General features: G+C 48.0%; 2 protein-coding genes across 6 annotated transcripts in view; both read left to right on the top strand.

The window, feature by feature from the left end:
• AGBL4 (AGBL carboxypeptidase 4) overlaps positions 1-20,796 on the top strand; it is a 1,265,610-nt gene that overhangs the window by 1,017,605 nt on the left and 227,209 nt on the right. The window lies entirely within an intron of this gene.
• Positions 1-20,796, top strand: part of BEND5 (BEN domain containing 5) — a 47,969-nt gene that overhangs the window by 5,410 nt on the left and 21,763 nt on the right. Inside the window, exons 2-3 of one of the 4 annotated variants that reach the window (XM_027108599.1) lie at positions 10,073-10,206; positions 12,193-12,659. In XM_027108599.1, the coding sequence (XP_026964400.1) occupies positions 12,422-12,659 (238 nt within the window). In that variant the 5' untranslated portion in view covers positions 10,073-10,206; positions 12,193-12,421. The remainder of the gene's footprint in view (positions 1-10,072; positions 10,207-12,192; positions 12,660-20,796) is intronic. The other 3 variants (XM_027108598.1, XM_027108601.1, XM_027108600.1) reach the window with 3 other exon arrangements.

Genomic DNA, 20,796 nt, shown 5'->3' on the forward strand with positions numbered 1-20,796 from the left:
AGATTGGAACTTGCCTGCTGTCATCTGTTGCAGATTCTACTGAAATGTTAACCATTTAAGGTCCCGTCTGATGTGATTTGTCATGTTTAAGAACCACATATTTGTTACAACTAAATAGTATGTGTTGCTGAGTATTTCAGAGTTCTGGTTCACAGGATGAAAGAAGAAATTGCCCCAGGCAAGCTCAGGTCTTGCTCTTTTGTGTGTTTTCTTGTCATTCAAGAGCACACTGGTGTTTATTTTTAAAAACGCACCAGAAAAGTAGAATTCAAACTTAGATCTTTGACTTCAAGATTTATTCTCTTTCCACTGTGCCTACCTGCTTTGTCTTATAAGCTCCTTAGAGAGAGAAGATGTGTGTACTCTTCATTTTAAAATGCTTACTGGAAAAGCATACATACCCTGAAGAGCTTTTCTCTGGTTCATTTACGTTCCCCAGGTATTAAGTTACACTAGGTGGTCAGTCTTACACTGGAAGGAAATACAGGAGGAGGAATAGGCATTGTTTCTTGCCTTCACGGACTCGTTTACTAAATATTTATTAAGAACTCACCAGGCTCCAGGTTCAATGCTAGGAATTACCATATACATACTCTGTCTACATCCTTGTGAGATAAGGCTTCTTATTTTACCCTGGGAGAAGAGAGCTACGCAGACAGTTGTTTAGTGGGTGCTGTAGGTGCCAGGCAGTGGGCTAAGGTCTTCCCATACACATGAAGCTCTTGGAGAACTGTGAGTCAAGTCAGTCGAAAAGTATGATACCCGAACTAGGGTGGCAGTGGTTGTGATGGCTCTGAGGTGGGTTGAGGAAGGAGAATCCACAGGACTTGGGAACTGTCTGGTTGTGGTGATGTGTGTGATGATGATGTGGTGGTCTGGGCTCTCCTCCCTCCATGGGGAGCATTAGAAAAGTAGTTGGGTGGAAGAGGAGATATTGAGTTCAGTCTGAGACAAGATGAATCTTGGGGGCCCATGGGATACCTGGGCAGATACTCCAGGAGAGCGATTAGGCATGTGGCCCAAGGTTCAGGAGAGTGCTCTGAAGTTGGGCTGAAGATCCCAGTGTGGAAGTCATTAGCCGTGGAAGTGGTGGTTTCACAGAGGGAGGGGGCAGAGTAAGCGAATCCTGCAGAACTCTAGAACACCAGGTTTTAAGGGCACAGCTGAAGAGGAAGAGCCCAGAAAGGGGACTGGGGAGAAGCAGCCAGAGATGGACTAAGAATCAAGTGATAACCAGGAGAGATGGGTGTCCTGGAAATCAGACAAGGAGCGAGGCCTTTGTATCCCAGATCTAAGCCTGTTTTTGTTTCTTTTAACTGCACAGCAACTGCTTTTTCCTCTGAGCTCATTGGGAGACATAGTAGGATGGGGCAGCTAAATATATAAGCAGGAGAAGAAAAGATTTGCATGGGATGGTATTTTGGTAGTTCTGAATGTCTGAGTTTTGCCCCACTAGAAGAAGAATCAGACCTGTTCTTTGAGGCCCAGAAAGCAAAATTAGGTCCAGAGAGTGGAATTCAAAGCGGTTGGTGGGAGGAATATAATAATAGCCGAGAGAGAGGATGAACGATGGAAAGGGCTTCTAAGCATAGTGATGAGCTCCCTGTCAGGGGAGGTGGATATTCTGGAATGAAATCCTGTCCTATGGGAGAATTGGTTAAATGACCCCCTCCCCCAGGTCGCGTCCTTGAGTATCAAGGAGGAAGATTGAGAGAGCTGAAAGAAGATAGGCTTTGAGGTGAGACAGTCTGGGTTCAAACCGTGACTCTGCTGTTTACAAGCTGTGTGACCTTGGGGAGATTACTTCACTTCTCTGAGTTTCAGGTACTCAAATGTAACGTGGAGATGGTAACGAGTGACTTGCCCACTATGTTATTTAGCAAGGTAATATGGAAAAGTATCTGGCACATAGTAGGTACTCATTAAATATAGGTAGCTGATAAGGACTGTGGTGGCTAAGCATTGTTGAGAGAACAGCTTGCTTAGTCATGGGTGCCACCATTTGTGGAAAGGAGCGATTTAGAGGACCAAGGAGAAGACAGGTTTAAAATTTAACTTGCGGGTGTTGTAAATCCTCCTGTGGCTTGACTTTAGCATGAAAGGCTTACCATCTCCCCCCATCTGTTGCCCCTCTGTGACCCTGTGGTGGGGCCACTTATTACCCTGGCAACAGCCTGGTGAAGCACATGAAATGAGTCAGAAGGATGAGGTTCCTAGTTTTGTCTGTGCCCTAGCCCTGTGCCAAGGCCAGTGAGGCCATGGGAGTGAAAGCAGGGAGACCTACTGAAACCTGGCTGGCAGTTCTTCTCTCCCCTTTCGGATGGTCTCAGCAGGACATTTCTTCAAACGAGCCCACCTGGAGGGATTAGATCATCTACTCTTGCCCGGCACTGCATAGAAGAGAAAGAGAAGTGGAATTCCCTGTGGCTGGCCAGTTGGTCACACAGCTGGAAGGATCTCTTAAGGTTTTCTAGTCTAGTCCCTATGTTTTACAGAAAAGAAAGCTGAAAGGAAGTAACTGGTCACCCAGAGAGTGAGTTACAAAGCCGGGCCTCGAACCCGTGTCTCTTGATTTCTTTCTGCTTTACCACAGCAGGGCACTCATCTTCGTGTTGTCTTGGCTAGATACAATCCTTGAAACTTGAGAATTTTGTCTGCCTTGGATTTTAAAAAAACAAACGCCACAGGCCAGAGAATGAGATATGCATGCCTTTTCTGTGGCATGTCTGTTTTTAATGCAAACATAAGACTTTGCAAGGATTTTACACAGATGAAGAACTTTAAACTTGCATATAGATATTTTTTAAATAAGACAAAACCTATGTAAAACAGTTTATGTTTAGCCTTTCAGAACTTCATCATAGCTAACAAGCCCACACCACATTAAACTCTGACATTGGGTTCTTTTAATTATCCAGCATGATTTTATGTAAAATGGGAGTCAAGACAGTACCTCTCCCATTTTAACTGTATTTCAAATTCTTCAGGAGTATCTTCATGTTTGAAGACAGAATTGCATTGGATTTCCTGTCCACCGGCCTCTTTTCTAAAACACTATTTGCTCATTAAACGTGCCTCCATTTTTTTTTTTCCAGTGGTAAGTTTAATGGGATGTTTCTCCCTCTCAGATTAATGACAAATACCAAGGTCTTCTATATTTTTGAAGAGCAGCTTCTACCATATTTTATGGCTTTGAATAGGGACTCCATTTGGGGGTTATTTAGGGCTTGGTGGTCTTGATAAGCTTGGAGTTCAGGAGGTTGGTATCAAGTCATACTAAGTTCAATTTGGGAATTGATCACAGCATTCTCCTGGATGTAGGCAAAGGCTTGGGAGAAAAGCTGGCACTTGGGGAATTATATTGACACACTCACCATATTGTATGTGCCTTCTAGTTCAGTTGAGGAAGTTACAGCAACTTGGTAATTTTTCTCTGGTTCCTATAGGATAATTAGATGATAGAACCAGGCCCCGAGTGACATGCAGGCCTGACTGGAACGTCTGGCTCTGATATTTAATAACTTTGTGTCTTAGGCAAGCCACCTCACTTCTTTGACCCTCAGTTTCTGCTTCAATAGAATCATTATGGGGATTGAATATATTGATGTTAGTAAAGAATTTGGCATGGGGCCTGGCACATAGTAGTTGCTTACTCAGTATTTGTTGAATAAGATGAATGCAGTTAGCTGACAACATAGTAGCTGGAAAGGAGAAGGAGAAAGTTGATGCCCAAATCCTTGGTGGTTTTCTTGCCCTGGAAACAAAAGAATCAGGAAGTTAGAATCAATGAAGTTTATCTCTTCAGAGGCTACATACTTATTTCTGTTTACACTAAAACTGATTACTTGGTCTTAAGCTTGGAGCAGTTGCAAAGGTGGGTTGACCAGAGAGGTGGGTTGACTCATCCTTTTTGAGTCTCCTGCTAATTTCTTCTGTGGTTTCCTGGAATGCAAAGCCAGAAGCATACTCCAAAGCCACATTAAAACGCTGCATGAAGTTACCTGCTGTCTTAGGTGATCCACACCACCGTTCACCTTCATTAATGTGACCAGTCAAGAGTTATAGCTTCTTGTCACCCTGTGTTCAGTCTCCTCCTCACACCTCATCCATCTTGCTTGCCATTGCCACATTAATCTTCCCCAAACATCTCTTTCATCATGTCTCAATCTGTGTCGGGTACGGGTCTCTTTGCCACAGGATAAAAGCCAATGACACAGCCCACAGGGGTAGCCTCACAGCCACTATTCACTGAACACCTGGGACAAGAAAGGCACTGTGCTTGGTGTTTTATATGCACTACCTTTTGGAAAACAGTTTATTATCCCCACTTTACAGATAATGAAAGTGAGACTCGGACAGGTGAGGTAGCTTGCCCAAGTTCCCACAGTTAGTATGTAGCAGAGGCAGAATTCCAAGCCAGGACTCCCTGACTGGAAAGACTGGGCTGCTTTTGTTAAATCCTGGGCCTCCCTCTCCCAACCAGTTCTTCCACTTTATACGGTGACACTGAGTGTTCCGTAATCTTCTGTGGACTAGGTGCGGATGTGAGGCACCACCTTTAATTTGGGATTAGGATTAGGAAGGCCTGGAGCTTGGAGGTTTGCCCCCACATGAGCCAGCATCTCTCAGGAGGTCAAGCCTGCTATTCTGGTTGGGATTCTTGGCACATCCTGGGTTGTAAGGATCCGAAAGACCAGGACCACTTAGCAGAGTGCTCAGCACAGAACAGGGGCTCAGTGAATGTCCAGTGACTGCAGAAAAGGACAAGTGGAGGCCTCAGATCTTCCTGAGCCCTCATCCAGGGAGCATGGCGCAGGGAGGAGGGTGATGGGCGTTAGGATGGAGCCAGCAGGACCTCTCAGAGGGGCCTCAAGATCCCCCTGGCCAAGCACTGGGGCAGCCAGGGTCCAGGTAAGGGGACATGTGACTCGAGGGACTGTCTGCTTCTGCTCCTTTCAGGAACTTACTTCTGTCACTCAGACCTTCCTGCACTGCTCAGCCTGCCCTTTCAAAGGACCCATTCAAACCTGAGCCCTGGCCTACAACCTAATTCGTTGTGCCTGGCGATAGTTACTCCTATCTGGGGGCTTCCTGAGGCCAGAGGGGCGTGACAGGAGAACAGGAGTAAAGTGGTCTTCTGCTTTGAACTTCAGGCTGGGGAATTTAGATGTCCTTATCTAGAGCCATCATTCATTCTTTCAGCATCTATGAATATGGCTCAACCATATTTCAGGCATGTGTTTTTAGAGAGAATAGAGCGTGGGCTTGGGGGGCAAAGAGATCTAGATCGAATCCTGGCTCTGCCTTCGCATCTGGGTGGCTTTAGGCCCTCTTTGAGTCTCATTTCTTCTTCTGTGGAAAGACATGCAGCTAATACTTGATTGCAGGGTTGTTGGGAAGTACAGTGATATATGTGAAGAGCCGTATAGTGGCATCTGGTCGCTAATAGACATTCTAAAAGTGGTAGCCTATTTTTTAATTGAAGTGTAATTCACATAAGACAAAATTCACCATGTTAGCCATTTTAGAGTGTGTACAATTCAGTGTTCTACAAACATCATCACTATCTAATTCCAGAAAATTTTCATCACACAAAAAGAAATCCCTGTTACCCATTAAGTGGTCACTTCTCATTGCCCCTTTCCCCTGTGTCCCTGGAAAACATTAATCTACTTTCTATCTCTGTGGATATACCTATTCTGGACATTTCATATAAATGGAATCATATATTATGTGGCCTTTTTGTCAGGCTTCTTTCACTTGGCATAATGCTTTCAAGATTCATCCATGTTGTAGCAAGTATCAATACTTTATTTCTTTTAACGGCTGAATAATACTCCGTTGCATGGATATACCACATTTTGCTTATCCATTCATCAGTTGATGGACAGTTGGCTTGTTTCCACCTTTTGACTATTGTGAATAATGTTGCTATGAATATTTGTGCACAAGTTTTTGGTGGACATGTTTTCATTTCTGTTGAGTACATACCTAAGAGTGGAACTGCTGGATCGTATGGTTATTCTGTTTAACCTTTTGAGGAACTGCCAAGCTGTTTTCCATAGTGGCTGCACCATTTTACATTCCTACCGGGAATGTATGAGGGTTCCAGTTTCTCCATATCCTCCCAACACTTGTTATGTTTATTCTCTGTTCTTTTCTTTTTTTGATTGTAGCCATCCTAGTGAGTATGAAGTATATCTGATAGTATTATTTTTGATTTACATTTCCCTAATCACTGATGATTTTGAGCATCTTTTCATATGCTTACTGGTATAGCCTCTTTTTATTATTCTTTCACTAAACATTTTTTTTGATGAGCCTCTATACTGTATGGCCAAGCCTGTGATATGGGCCCTGCCCTGTGGTTACCCACACTCCCGTGGGAAAGGCAGACCTCAGAACAGGTGATTGCAACATAGTAAGAAAATAGGCTACAGAGAAGGTATGTATAAGGTGTAATGGGACCTTAGAGGAGGAAAGAGGAGCTGAGTGGAGGTTAGGTGGAGTTTGTCTAACAGAAAGGAAAGGAGGGGGCATTCCAGTTAGATGGAGGGGGCGTGGAGCTTTGGGTATAGCCGGTGGGAGTTGGGCTCCTGTCATCCTATGGGGAGTAAGGCTCTCTCAAGCCAGGTGGCTGAGTAGGTCTCCACCTCCAGGGCAAGCCCGCAGCAGCCCAGGGCCAGCCGCAGGCTCTGCTGAGCTTTGTCATCTGCTGTAAGTACCACTCTTGTTGCCTTCAAGGCACATATACTCAGCTGATTTGATCCCACTTGAGGTCAATATTCTGTCTCCCTTCCTACGGAAAGAGATCCGTGATGCTCATTGACACAGCAGCTTGCCTGACTTCTCACACCTACCACATAGCAGAACTGGACTTGGAATCCAGACTGTCTGACTTTTCTACACCTGCAGGCTGAACCTCAGCTCTTCTTACCTTAGCGTTCAAGGCCAGTTATTCTCCAAGCCCCAGCCACCTTAACTTTCTTTCTCACCTTTTCTTCCTGCCTATAACTGAACCATCTTTTGTAACCATTCCGGTCTAAATGTTTTTGCAATCTTTCTTTTTTGGTTTCTGTCCTTTATCCCTCTTCTTGCCGTCAGTAAATGGCTGTCCTTTTATGTACACTGACGGTCCAAGTGCTATTCACTCCACTCAAGTTCTTAACACACAGAATTGATCATCTTCACGGCATCCTGGCAATGTGAGTAGGAATTATTTACTTCAAGTCACAGATTAGGAAACAGGATCAGAGAAGTAAATTAAGTTACTCAAGACCACCCGGTAAGTAAGGGGTCTAGTTCAAAGGGCCCTTCCTCTCAAATGCCTGCCATGGTTACACTGACCAAGGTGATCTCCCTTGCCCCCAAGATCCTAAAGCAGTTACTTTCCCCTTATTCACATTCAGTATTTGAGATCTTATCTCAATCTTATTTGAGGGCTTTTCTTTTTCGTGGGTTTTTATCTTGTGTCCCCTAAGCAGGTGTTCATTCTCAGTGCCCCAGGGCCCCAGCCAGATCCTGCAAGTGTGAATTCTCAGTAAATGTTAAGCGGAGGCATAGGAGGAAAAGCTCTGAACTCTGGTTGCACAGTCTGAGTTCCCATGCTGTTCATGTTATGGCACTAACTTCTGTGACCTTGCACAATGATGTGCTCACCAGAATGGGAACCCTGCCTGTCTTGCTCCCCCTGTATCCCTGGGCCTGACTGCCGAGTAGACGGATGCAAGGATTTACCATTTGGAACCTCATCTCCATTTTGAAAGGGTTAAATGAAATGGTCTGAGGATTGCTCCCAGTTGAAATATTGCCCAGTTTTGTGAGCCTGAATGACTGCTTCTCTCCGTACCGGCATGATTCTCAGCTACAGAGCTTCACCTCAGGGAGGCAGAGCATAGCTTGTCATTTCTAGTTTGGTGGCTACATCTCAGATTTTTGCCCTTGACCTTGTCAAACTGAAGGCTGACCCAGGAGCTTTGCCTCAACACATTCAGAAGTTCTAACACCGCCCTCTCATCCTCTATATCCCTTTGAGTTTCTCTCCCTCTTTTTTCACATGTGAACACACCCACCCATCCCATTTCAGGATAATTTATTTGGAGCACCTTCTTTAGGTTTTATATTTTAGCAGCTTTTTGACTTAGAAGGAATGGACAGTGATTTATAGGAGGTGAGCTACTGCTCTTTTAGAAAGACCACGGTCCCTGCTGCTGTTCTTGCCTAACCCATTGGGTGTATTTTATAGGGACAAAGAGAACAAGAACAAGAACTGGCCTTTTTGTGAAGCTAGAAGCCTAGGATTGCTGCTCCACTAGTGGGAAAGGGCATTTTCGTCTCTGATCAGGAGGGGTTGTTAACAAGACGGCCTCTTCTTTTTGGGGGCATTTCCCTTACACTAGATACCCTTCTTAAGTCATTCCTTTGTTTTTGTATTTTAATTGTATCTTTATCCACCTTATGCTTAGGGAAATAAAACGATTCTGAGCCTGTTGATAATACCAGCTTTTACATCCTGTTCATTGAGTGCCTAGTGTGTACCAGCCATGCTGTGTGGTCAAGTGTGTGAAGCATTGTTGCTGTCGTCCCCACGCTTCTTTATAGAGGAGACACCTGAGGTCATGCGATCAAGACCTTGTTGCTCCCTCCTCGCGCCCTGTTTCGGGAGAGCTGAGCTTCACACTGAGGCCTCTCTGATACTGCAGTCCCACCCTTGACCAGCTGGGGCTCCATTCCTAAGATACATTCAGGAAGATTTGGCATTTGACTGCATTCTGGAATAGTTAGGTGCTCACAGGCTTCCTTTTCAACTTTGCTAACAAGTTGTGAGGAGAGAAGCCTGGACTGGGGGAAGTGTAAGAGCATGTTCAACACACACACATACATGTGCACACACACTCACACATAAAGACCCTAAGAGACAGAACTTAACCACTCCCTGGCCACGTGCTACATCCAGCATTGGGCAACATGCTACAAACTACATTTAAGATATAGCAGCAGTGGGAACCTTTGAGGAGTAAGAAATAGTAATTCCCAGAGTCCCAGTTCAGGCCCAGAAAACAGGACCTCAAAGTATTTACCACAAGGGCCAGTTCCAGAGCATGTTTGAGTTTCTACCTCTGGAACTGTCCTCTTTGAATTTTTACTGTTGACATCTACGGTGAGAGACAGATCTGGGAAGTAAAGTTTGAAATCTGTGCAAGAGAAAAATAATTCTCTTTCAGATTATCTGAAGTTGAGTTTAAAGAATAAGAAAGTGAGGAGAAGTAGTATCCCTTTGTATTTGTGTAGCACTTTTGTAGTTTGTAATGCACGTCAGTGTGTGTTGTTATCACACGTAAGCAGTGGTTGAGATGCCAGAGGCCTGTTTCCCACTCCTGCCTCTTCCTCAGACTCACACCCTGGGCATGCGCCTTCCATCCTCACCTGTAAGATGAGAGAGAGTTGGGCCACTTGGTCACTGAGGCCCCCCAAACTCTGTCATTTCATTATCTGATACCAGTAAATGTTGCTAGTTACTCTTCCTGTATCTGTCTTAACTCAGCCTGTCTTGTGTCTGGGCTGTGGGAAGGCTGTACCTCAGCTCCAGTTCAGGCTTTATCTCCGTAAGAGCTATCATCCCTTCATGCTCATCAGTACCTGAGCGGGCAGAAACCCCCCAGGTTTTCCTGGGAGATCATTTGCTTAGAAATATCTCGGTTGTTGAGGGATTCATGTGCTAGTTAAGTTAAAACCAGATAGCAATTTAAGGGCCATTCCAGTTCCAAGATTCTAGAATTCCATAAAAGGCCACCCTTGAAGATATACTTAGGGAAACCCCTCAGCAAATTCACTGGGCGCTATTTCAACGCTTTGTACGGTGGTGCCTTTAGCATATACCCTTGATCCTAGAGTTTGATCTGCACTGCTGCTACTAGGAGCCCTGCATGTAGAAGGGAACAAACATGTCTTGGGTTTGTTTGCTTTTCCTTTTTAACTGGTCTGGCCTCAGACATTCTCTAGTATTTGAGGTTATGGGCATTTTGAGCATTTTGACTCATAATGAACCTTATTCTCTTGCTATGCATTTTAGAAGACAAATCTGACCTTGAAAACAGTGTGATGCAGAAGAAAATAAAAATCCCCAAACTTTCTCTCAATCATGTAGAAGAAGATGGGGAAGTTAAAGATTACGGGGAAGAAGATTTACAGCTTAGACACATCAAGGTAACAAAATCTTTCCTCTTCTTTGGAAGTACGGGGCAGCAGTTTCAGATTTCTTATAGCTAAAGAATTCCAGTCTGGCCTACTCTGCCCATGTAAATGCCCCCTGGTGTCACAGGCCATGACTTTCTCACGTTGGGAGAGGCTCGGGACGGCTAGCGTGAGTTTGCTCTGCTGGCTGACTTTCCAGGGAGCGCTGTCCTGTTCGTACCATCTGTGCAGTGTCATCGCTGCTAAGGGTTGGGAGTGGTGCATTTCCGTCTGGCCTCCAGCTCCGGAGAGGTCACTGCTAGGCTCCAGGAACATGGCTGCTCTTGGGCAGCAGTTCAGAGCCAGTCACTATCAGGCTGCCCCAAACAGCTAAGGGTGGACTCACGAGGAGGTGGGGTGCGCCAGGTTCAGACAAAAGGCTTAATGTGACCTTGGGTTGGAAGAAAACTTGTGCGTGAGGTTGCATTTCCTTTGGTGTGCGCCCTAGTTGCTCTCCTCCAGCCTTTGCTTGTAAGCCTGCTGAATATCTTGTTCGATAAGCCAGATGTTTTTTTCTGTACGATGGGTGCCCTGGAGGAAGGGAGGAGGAAGAGGGATGCCTTCTGCACTGACTGCAGTCTGCTTTTGGACACAGGCCAAGGACATCCCCAAAGCATAGTCCAGAAGATGCAGTTGAGTTTAGTTCATGCATTCATTGCACCCGTGCTATGGGCCTTGGCCCCTTGCTGGTTCCTGGGGTCATAGAGATTAGACAGACATGGTCACTGCCCTTAGTGGGCTCACAGTGTAGTGATGCAGACGGGTATCCAAAGTGATCATTATAATTTTAATGAATAAACTCATCTAGACTACCAGCAGCACTTTATCCCAGTGGATAAATGACAGGATAGGATTTTGTCATGTAACCTAATCTCAGAGTCATGTTTTTTTTGTTTTTTTCCAAAATTTTCAGGAACTCATTGAGAGGTTAAGGCAGGCTTGACCGGACACAGTTAAGTTGTCTGGAATCTGGTATCTCCAGCTGTCTGCATCTCCCACAAGTGCCCCCGTCAGGAGAGCTCCTACAGCCCTCCTGCACTGGTCCTCTAACTCCCACTTCCCCTCAGTGGGAGCTCTGTCCACTTGAGCTGGAATTGGCCTCAGGCAGCTGAAACCCCAGCTCCTGGGTAGTCCTAGATAATTGTCTTCTCACTAAACTGTCCTCTCTGTATCCACTTCTTGCTGAGCTTCAACCTGGCCAGAGTCCAAGGAGAGGCTAACACAGGTGGGGGAAGGAGCCTAGTGCTCTAAGTCGGGCTTCAGGTTCCGGGTCTGACTCTCTCCGTAGCTCCCCGTGTGACCCTGAGTGTAGTCCTTCCCCTCTCTGAGCCTCAGTTTCCTCACCTGTAAAATGAGGGATTTAACCAGAAAGAACCTTCCAGTGCTAGCGTTCTTTGAACCTTTCTTACGTAAACATTTATCCAGCCCCTGCCAAGTGCCAGTTCTGAGTAGGCAGTGGAGGAACAGAAAGTAAGACATGATTCCTGCCCTAGATTCGAGTCCTTAGCACCCTTCCCAACTACAGCGTTCCTGAGGAAAAGTTTACTTGGTGGAATGCCCTTTTCTGTGTGGGGGGGAGCAGGGGGGAGGGGGAGGTTTGAGTGATGGCTCCCCCGGGATGGCTAGGCCTGGCCTGATTTGTTACTGATTCTCCACAAATACACACTGAATACTCCCTGTGAGCAGATCACTGCCTGGGCCCTGTGGGTAGGGTGGGAGCCTGGGGAGTTGGGGAGGGCAGTCAGGATATTATAACATGCACCCAAGAGGCAGAGTGATGGAACGGAAGAAGTGCTGGCCTGGGAAACCAGAGTCCTGCTTCTGCCACTAACTGTGACTTGGGGCGAGACCCTTCCCCACTCTGGACCTCTGTTTCCCCCTTTGTAAAGTGAAGGGCTTTGACTACGTGTCTGCACAAGTTTCTCCAAGCACTGATGTTCTGTGGTTCTGTGATTCTAGGATTGTCTGGGGAAATATTGAGCCGCAGCCCAAGAAAGTCCCAGCTGCCCTTGCCTGAACTGATTCTCGTTGTCCTACACAGAGACCCGAGGGGCGGAAGCCGAGTGAAACGGCGCACAAGAGCATCGAGGCAGTGGTGGCCCGGCTGGAGAAGCAGAACGGCCTGAGCCTGGGCCACAGCACATGTCCGGAAGAGGTCTTCGTGGAGGCCTCACCAGGCCCAGAGGACATGGACAGTCTGGAGGACGCCGGTGTGCCCCGGGCTCTGTATGAGGAGCTGCTGCGCAACTACCAGCAGCAGCAGGACGAGATGCGCCACCTCCAGCAGGAGCTGGAGCGGACTCGCAGGCAGCTGGTTCAGCAGGCTAAGAAGCTCAAGGAGTACGGGGCGTTGGTGTCCGAGATGAAGGAGCTCCGCGACCTCAACCGGAGGCTGCAGGACGTGCTGCTCCTGAGGCTGGGCAGCGGTGAGTGCTCCCGCCACGGGCCGCCTGCCACTCCCCGCGGGGGCATGGCGTGTGCCGCCCCCCTTCCGGGAGGGCACCGGGGACAGGCAGGCCGAGCTTCCCTGAGGCGAGGGAAGGGCAGAGTTACCCCAAGGGAGAGCCACTCCCCTCTCGGAGCCATTCTGACAGGAGCTTCGGCGTGCGGCAGCCTTAGCTCTCCAGAGCACAGCGGGCAACGTCAAGAAATGGGGCTCAGAGAACGAGAGCTGGCAGCGTATTTGCCACCACTCGTTTATGCATCCATGTGACAAGAGGCAGGACCAGGGGTAATAGGAAACCTCTTCAAGGGGGTTTCAGGATAGTAAAGAGAGCTAGACAGCATCCCGGCAAATGTACTACTTTTAAGTCAGAAAGTGATCAGTGCCGCAGGAGAGACGTGGATAAGATGACAGGAGAGTTCAAAGGATGGAGTGAGGCTATTTGTAACTGAGGGAGACTTCGGGAAGGAGGTGGGCCTTGAAGGGTGGGCGGGCTTTCAAGGCACAAGAGGAAGCAGAGGGCAGCAGTCTCACTGGGGTGTTGAGAAGAGAGATTGCAACTGTAGTTTAAGAACAGGCGATTGAAGGCCTTGAAAACTATACCAGCCTGGGGTGTCTGGACTTGTTTTGGTAGGAATGAGAAAAATTGAAAAGGTTTTGAGCAGGGAGGCACACGACCTTAGATTAATGTAAAGATGTATAAAACTCCTCAGGTTTGCTCATAGAAGAACTTGATAGGCTCTTATATTGCAACTGAATTTAACAAACTAGGTTTTTAGATATTCACATCTGACGTGGTTTAGAAGCAGGAGTCAAGGGAAATCTGAAAGGGAGCAGCTTTGCCAGCAGGGAGAAATGACTCCTTACCTGAGAGGAAAAGACAGAAATGCTCTTTCAGAACACAAGAATCCAGGACTGTACAAACTAGAGGCCAGTCAGTATTGAGCAAATCAGTATAACCCAAGTTCATAGCCTCCACGTGCCCTGCGGACAGTCATTAATAAGCCTGCATCAGTGTTCTTGGCTTCAAAAAGGGAAGAGCCTAGTCTAGAGACACAAGTGCCATCCCCGAAGTTTAAATCAAATGCACTTTCATACTCAAGAAGGGAGGCTTGTGTTATCTAGATAACAGGTTGACATGTAAAGCCTCATTTCTCTTTGATGTTCAGATAGAAGTGCTACCTTACTTAGATTTACAGGTGCCTTTTACTACCTAGAGTATGTCCCCAAGGCAGTGCCTCAGTAGATCTTCAGGGTGGCCTAGGGAGTCGGTCAAGAGGCCTTTTCATGCCCTTGTCGCAGAGAAGGAAGCTGAGGTTGGGACTTAGGCAGAGTCACCTGGGGAGGCAGAGGCAGAGCTCACCTCGAACCGTATCCCCAACTCCTAGGCTAGTCATGCCCCCACCCCCTGACTCCGCCTTGGCCGTTCTGCCAAATCATAGCCCCTAGAGGCGCACAGTGACACCAGAGGTCACATGCGGTGTGCGACGTAAAAACTTATTAAAATTTTTTTATCAAAATAAAATCTCAAAGAGAAACCCTAACTATAAAAAAGTGTGAAAACTGTATTGATCTTGGAGTCGGGGTGGGAGGTGGGAGAGAACTGAGGTTTTCAGAGAGAAAAAGTGTTTTCCTGGTCTTCGGATGAATAATTTTTATTTTCCTTGCACTCTGTATGCTACGCCTTCTGTAAACTTCTTTGGGGTGGAGGGTGGGAGGGGAACAAAGCATACTAACAACAAAAACTCTCCACGTCATTATTTCAGCTCCCAGGGAAACTGCCTGTTCTGTATGATGATGACCTGAGTTTAAACTCCAGAAGCCACTCCTAGCCCTCTGGGGCAGTAAGACACTGCCTTTTGTGTCAGCATGTTCCTCTTTAGTCTTAAAACACTTAGACAAACTTGGCCCCGACCACAGTTTCAGTGTCTTGATCATCCCAGGCACTCCCACCCCACAGGCCTTGAATGTCGTCTTGAGGGCCAGTGGCTGGCTCTTCTCTGATCTGAGTCACTGTCGTCATCACAGTGGGATGGACTGACTGTAAATCAGCTCAAGACACAAGTATGCGTAAAGCACCCACTATGTGCAGTGCCTTCTGCTCCAGGGACCATGGGTGTCCCAGAAAATCACACCTGTTCTCCGTGACCTGTGAAAGCTTAAAGTCCATCGATGAGCCCTTGTTAATCAGAAAATGATAATGTGCCACGTTCTAAGACAAATCCACAAGAGTGTAGTAAAAGGCTCCTGCTCTAAGGGGGGCTTGCATGTTTTCATGGATGTAGTCTAGTCTGTTCTAGTCCAGTCTTGGCAACCAGATAGGGCTGGATTTAAACCCAACTTCCCCACTTCCCAACGCTGTGGCTTTGGGAGCCTTCTTTCCTTGCGTTCTTCCCTCCTCCCTCCTTTCTTCCACAAATATTTACTGGTCTCTGCTGTGCGCCAGGCATTTTGCCTAGTGGTTAAAGTGCAGTACATTCAGGATACCGCCCTTGCCCACTCCCCTTGAGGAGCTCAAAGCTTGATACGGGAGACAGCCACTGACACAGTGCCAGCACAGGGCTAGAAGCTCTGCTGTGGGACAGCAGAGGAGCGGCATCCATCGAATCTGGGGGATCGGGGAAGAAAGGCTTCCTGAAGGAAGCGACTTCTAAGCTGGAGCCTGAAGGATGCATTTTTGTTATCCAGGCAGGAGTGAGTGGGTGGGAAGAGCAAGGAGCAATCTAGGTAGAGGGTACCTCTCTGAGACTTGGTGTTCTCATCCGTAACATGGAAATAATAATGCCCGTCTCACAGCACAGGGATACACAGCATACTGTCTGGCATTCTGTTGATGCTGAATTACCGTTAGCTCCTTTTTCATACCATTTCGTGGAGGGGCTAAGACAGAGACTGATTTGGTTTTTAACTCTTGACTCTCCTAACCAGTAATTGGCTGTGTGACCTTGAGTAGGTTAACCAACTTCTCTGCCTCTCAAGGTCTTCTATCATAGAAGAGCAGAGGAGTTACATATGTATTTGTTCATTCAGTCAGTCAGCTCACATTGACCACGTGCTTTCTGGGCTTAGGAACTTGGGGAGATACAAAGAAGACTAAGACGTTGGAAGCTGGGGAGGGCATAGTGATGGAGGTAAACACGTGAGCATGTGATTGAAATGCAGTGTACCGAATTTTGGGGAAGGGGCTAACATTTGAAGGTGGAAGGCTCTCTGATTGAGTCTGGGAAAACACCCCCTGCTGTAACGGCTCCTGCATTGTACACACCCCCAAGAAACCTATAACAAGGCAGAGAAGAGCCAGAAAGGGACTGAAAGACCCTCTTTGCTTCTCAGCAGCACATTCCAGCCTGGGGTTGATGGGTGGCCTGGGCTGCACCATCCTTGCCCGCCCCCTGCGCCCAGCTCAAGCATTGCTCTTGGAGGCCTCCCCTTGTGTATTTTCTCCCTTCCACCTTGCCAGGCGCCCCATCTCAAGGATCTTTGTCCATCTTGGGTGCTGGACCATCCACAGGTCAGGGATGCTCAGTTTTAAAAAGAATCATTGCTGACTTCCCCAGGCATTGGGATCCTACAGTCTGTAGATGGGAGAGGGCAGAGAGCCAGAGCCTGAGCTCTTGAGCCCGAGGGGCACCTCGGAGTGGCGAGCGCGTCCTCTGGCAGGAGGAGTTGTGATGGTGCAGCCGGTGGAGGGTAGGGGCAGAAGGGCGGGAGCAGCAGCAAGATGGTGTAAGAAGCTGTTGGAGAGACTTCGCTGGCTGACTCACCTCTTCATTTGAGTGTTCATTCTTTCATTCATTCCACGAATAAACACAAGATGGATTTAACAGAAAAAATTCTCTAGAACTTGGAGTTGTGAACGGGCTTAGACAGGATATAGGGTGTTGCCCTCACGTTGCTGAGGAGGAAACAAGCCCAGAAAGTGCCTCAAGCCTATTCCCAGGGGTCTCCTGACAGCTGGTCCTGGGAGCCTCTCTCTGGGCCCTTGCCCACATGCCCTTCTTTAGCCCTTGGACTTCACTGTCACTGACGTGGGGGTGACCCCCCCAGCCTAATCCTCCCAAAGGACATCTCTCTGTAAAGTAGAACTTTCCTTCTGTATGATCTTAGCATGGGAGTCCGCCCTCTCTGATGGGAAGGAACCTCGCTCTCTAACCCAGAGAGTCCCTTCGCTGGGAGCCTCTTGTCGTGGTGTCAAAATTAAAGGAAGAAGCATATGTAAAGAATAAAGCCCTGTGACCAGCATATTGTAAGTGTTCAATAAACACCAGTCTCTCTCTCCTTTCCTGCCCTTTCCTGTTTGCCTTCTCCCAAAGAGATAAGTGCTGAGGACACAAAAAGCATGAAGATTTTCTACTTTATAAAGTGCAGATTTATTTGTGTGTATGTGCATTCATTTATTCTTTCATTCATTCATCATTTATTAAGGGCACCCATTGTGCCAGGACTGTGTTAGGTGCTGGAAATATGTTGATAGAAAGTCCCTTTCTAAAACATTCACGAGCCTAGAGTGAGAGTGGTGTTTATTAAACCGGGGCTTGGCAGTCTCAGAGAATTCCAAGGGGGTGAGGGGTAGCAGAACAGTGAAAGCCAGTTAGTCGCAAGGCTCTGGTATATGAGAAGGAGTAAACTCTAGCGTCTGTCTTGGTTTCCCCTCAGCCAGATTCCTTGCTCTTAGAGGTCAAAGACCGAGGCTTAGACGTCACCCTCAGCTTTTAGCATTCTAAGTACCTCTTAGATAGTTAAAATCGTTCCGGTGTGATTCAGGTAACATTAGTTCAACTGAGGCTGGAAAGGGCTCTGTGAGTGACACAGAGGAGGAGACGGAATCCCTGCTTTCAAGTTGCACACACAGCCCGAGGCGGGGCACAGCCCTGTACACCGGACAGAACAGAGCCAATGCTGTAGCTGCAGGGGGAGGCCTGTGATGGCTTTGCATTCTGTGTGTGCTTTGTAGGGAATGTAGGTGGAGACGAGGAGCTCTGACCAGAAGAGGCATAGATAAGAAGGAGAATATCAGTAATTCACATGTACAAGACACTTCACGGGCTTCAAAGACCTTGACATTTTTATCTCATTGGACTATTCCGATAGCCTTATTGCAAGGCCAGGTAAGGATTATTATCTCCATCTGAGAGAGGAGAAGGCAAAAAGAAGAGATAACGTATGTCCCTGTCGGCCAGATCACAAGCTAGTTGAAACTTTTGAAGGAGAAAGCCACTGTGGCCCGCAGATCTGTCCTGCCTCTTTAGAGCTGGGTTTCTGTCACCTCTGTTCCCCTCTGGGCTCGTGCCTTGTGCTCCGTCCAAGGTCCGTTAAAATACCAGCTTTGATCTTGAAGATCCTGCGCGGCCTGAGCTGGACTCTGAGCACGGGTCTCTGACAGTGCCTTTGAAAAGGCAGCTGACGTCAGCCAGTGCCTCCTGCCGGCTCCCCCTGTACTGGAGGCACCGCGGGCTCTGGCAGCAGATACTACTTGGATTTGAATCTCGGCTCTAATCCTTTAACTGCGCAGCTTCAAGCAAAATGACTTAACCCTTCTCAGCCTCTGTTTTATCCTCTGTAAAATGAATATCTTAATGCCTACCACATACAGGCCCGGAGAGCATGGTCAGTGACTAAGAGCCTGCATGGGCCCTGAGGCCAGAAATACTGGAGTTTTGAACCCTGGCTTTTCCGTAGTCTGATTTTGTTACCTTGGGCAAGTTACTTAAAACTTCCTGGGCCGTAGTTTCCTCATCCAAAAAGCAAGGTCAATGCCAGTACCAACCTTTATGATTCTTAAGAGAATTAAATGAGCAAATGCATGAAAAGACTTCCGCCCAGGGGCTGGCACATAGTAAGTGCTCAGTGGGTCCAGCATTAATGATGCAGGGTCATTTGAGGATTCGCATGAGATAATGTGTATATGGTGCTTGGCACGCCATAGGCAATCATTGTCCTACAGCAGAGCACGGATGTGGTTGTCTTGGCGTATCTTAATCTTTGGTCAACCCCTCCTGTCTCCTGGAGATTGCTACTTTCCCTTGTAAGTCCTCAGAAATCATATTTGAATCATCTATTTTATAGGTACGCCTGGACTTGATTTCAAGCTCACTGGTCTGTGGTTTACTGAACTCTCCCTCTTTTCCTGGGCAGAATTCCAGTCTTCCTATCTCCAGTCCTCAAGCACTCCTTTTGACCCCCTTGATTCTTCAGACATCACTGTTTATGGCTCAATATTCTCTTTGTCACGGCTCTCCTCCTGGGGCCTGTTCCACTCAGAGCTCTTTTCCACCTCCTCCAGCCTTCAGTTCACTCTCACCAATACACAGGAGTGCTCACAAAAGTTGGGCTTTGAGAGAGGGCTAAGAAGATGAGTGGTATCCCTGTGACCCAGGAGGTCCACAGCCTGCCACTGCCGCACTTACTGATGGAGTAGGGCCCAAACCTCTATGCCCAGGGCCTCCTAACCCCAGGTGGCAGGAAAAGGTCTAGCAGTGAGAACTGGAATTGCTTCTCTTAAAGGTATTGGCCATCTCCCACTTTGAAGGACTTTCTGCACTCTTGACCGAATCAACACATGAGCCACAGTTCATCCTAGATTGTTCTAAGAGCTGATTTCAGAGTGGCAGGACAGTCCAGGACCCTCCTTCCTCTTTTTCCCTAGCGTTCATTTCTCTGGGGCAATGGGGAGGGGGCTGAGGGACAACTCCAGGCTGTCCCTTTGTTCCTGCCTGGGGAGCCGGGACATGCAGGAGTCACTGGGCTTCTCTTCATTGCCAGAACAGGACTGTGCTTCCCACTTGAAACAGGGATTTGCCTTTTTGGTCATGGGCTTCGGTGTGGCTGTGTGGCAGGCTTGTTTTCCGCTGGCTTTGCCAGTCAGAGCAGGTGGAGGTGGGAGAGATGGGGAAGGGCTCCTTATTAAGGGCAGTGGCTGGCCCCTCTGAACACCTGCTTGGAGCCTGCCGTTAGGTGCTTTCCACACAGAAAACAACCTCAGCAGTAGATAGGATCATCAGATGAGGATGCGGGCTCAGAGAGAGGAAGTGAACGTGTCCAGATGACAGGAGAGCCTGATGGAGTTATGAGAGAGGCTGGCTCATCCAGGAACCACAAGTGGTTTCTGACTGGACTGCGCAGAGGAGAAGTAGGTAGGAGGGACAGACAAGGCTGCAGAAGTGGGTGAGAGCACCTGGAAACTGCCCCGTGGCGCACAGGGGCTCCTCCCCACTGGAGTGGCCTGGGGTGCAGTCCCTCAACCTCGGAGTCACCCTCTTCCTCTGAACCAAGCAGATCAAATCGTTCCTGCTCTCGAAGGGCTCATGGCCTGAAGGCAAGAGCCAGCAAAGCCAAAGCCATGGATTGACTTGCTTGGGAGATGTCAGCCGTGTGGTGAAACTCTGCCCCCCCGTAACTCCTGCCCGCAGGTGCTCACTGTGCCCATGGCAGCCCTGCAGGCTTCTGAGGGCGGCCCTTACGCCGCCTGCCCGACTTATTCCCACCACAACCCCTCAGTCTTCCCACCCAGCCAGTTCTGGTCCAGAACCAAAGGCCATGTCATATGCACACAGTGCCTGTCTGGCAGCGCAGGCCCGTGATGTTCCGCATATCCTTGCCATTTGGATGCTTCCTGGGTCCAGACAGTTGGGCGGGGAGGAAGGTGGAAGAACCGTGGATGAAGAACCAGCCCAGCTTTGGCCAGCAGCTGGCAGGGGGTAGGCTCAGAGCTCCTAGAGGCGAGATGAATCCTGGTGATACCCTCTCCTCCCAGCTGCCCCCCTGCATGATTGTGGCTCTTCACAGACACCCTAGGAAGGTGAGAGAAGGTCAGAGATGAGCTGAGGGTGTCCCACAGAGTGGGCATTACGTGAGAAGCCCGTGCAGTCCGAAAACTGCAGTCAGCCGAAGAGGTGTAGGGAGAGAGCAAGCCTTTGGGAGTCTAGCAACCCAGAATTGTTTGACTTTCAGCAAGTTACTTTACCTCTCTGAGCCTCTACAAAGATAATAAGAGAGATTTTGCAAGACTGCCATGAGGATTAACCTGTTTCATTCAACACGTGTTTAATGAGTGTTCGCTGTGGGCCAGGGACATCGTGCTGGGTGCTGGGGATATAGCCGTGACCAGGACGGTAGCTGTC

This window comes from Aethalodelphis obliquidens, unplaced genomic scaffold (genome assembly GCF_003676395.1).
Source record: "Aethalodelphis obliquidens isolate GAN/ISIS:26980383/991018 unplaced genomic scaffold, ASM367639v1 scaffold9, whole genome shotgun sequence".
In the NCBI taxonomy this organism is placed as follows: domain Eukaryota; kingdom Metazoa; phylum Chordata; class Mammalia; order Artiodactyla; family Delphinidae; genus Aethalodelphis; species Aethalodelphis obliquidens.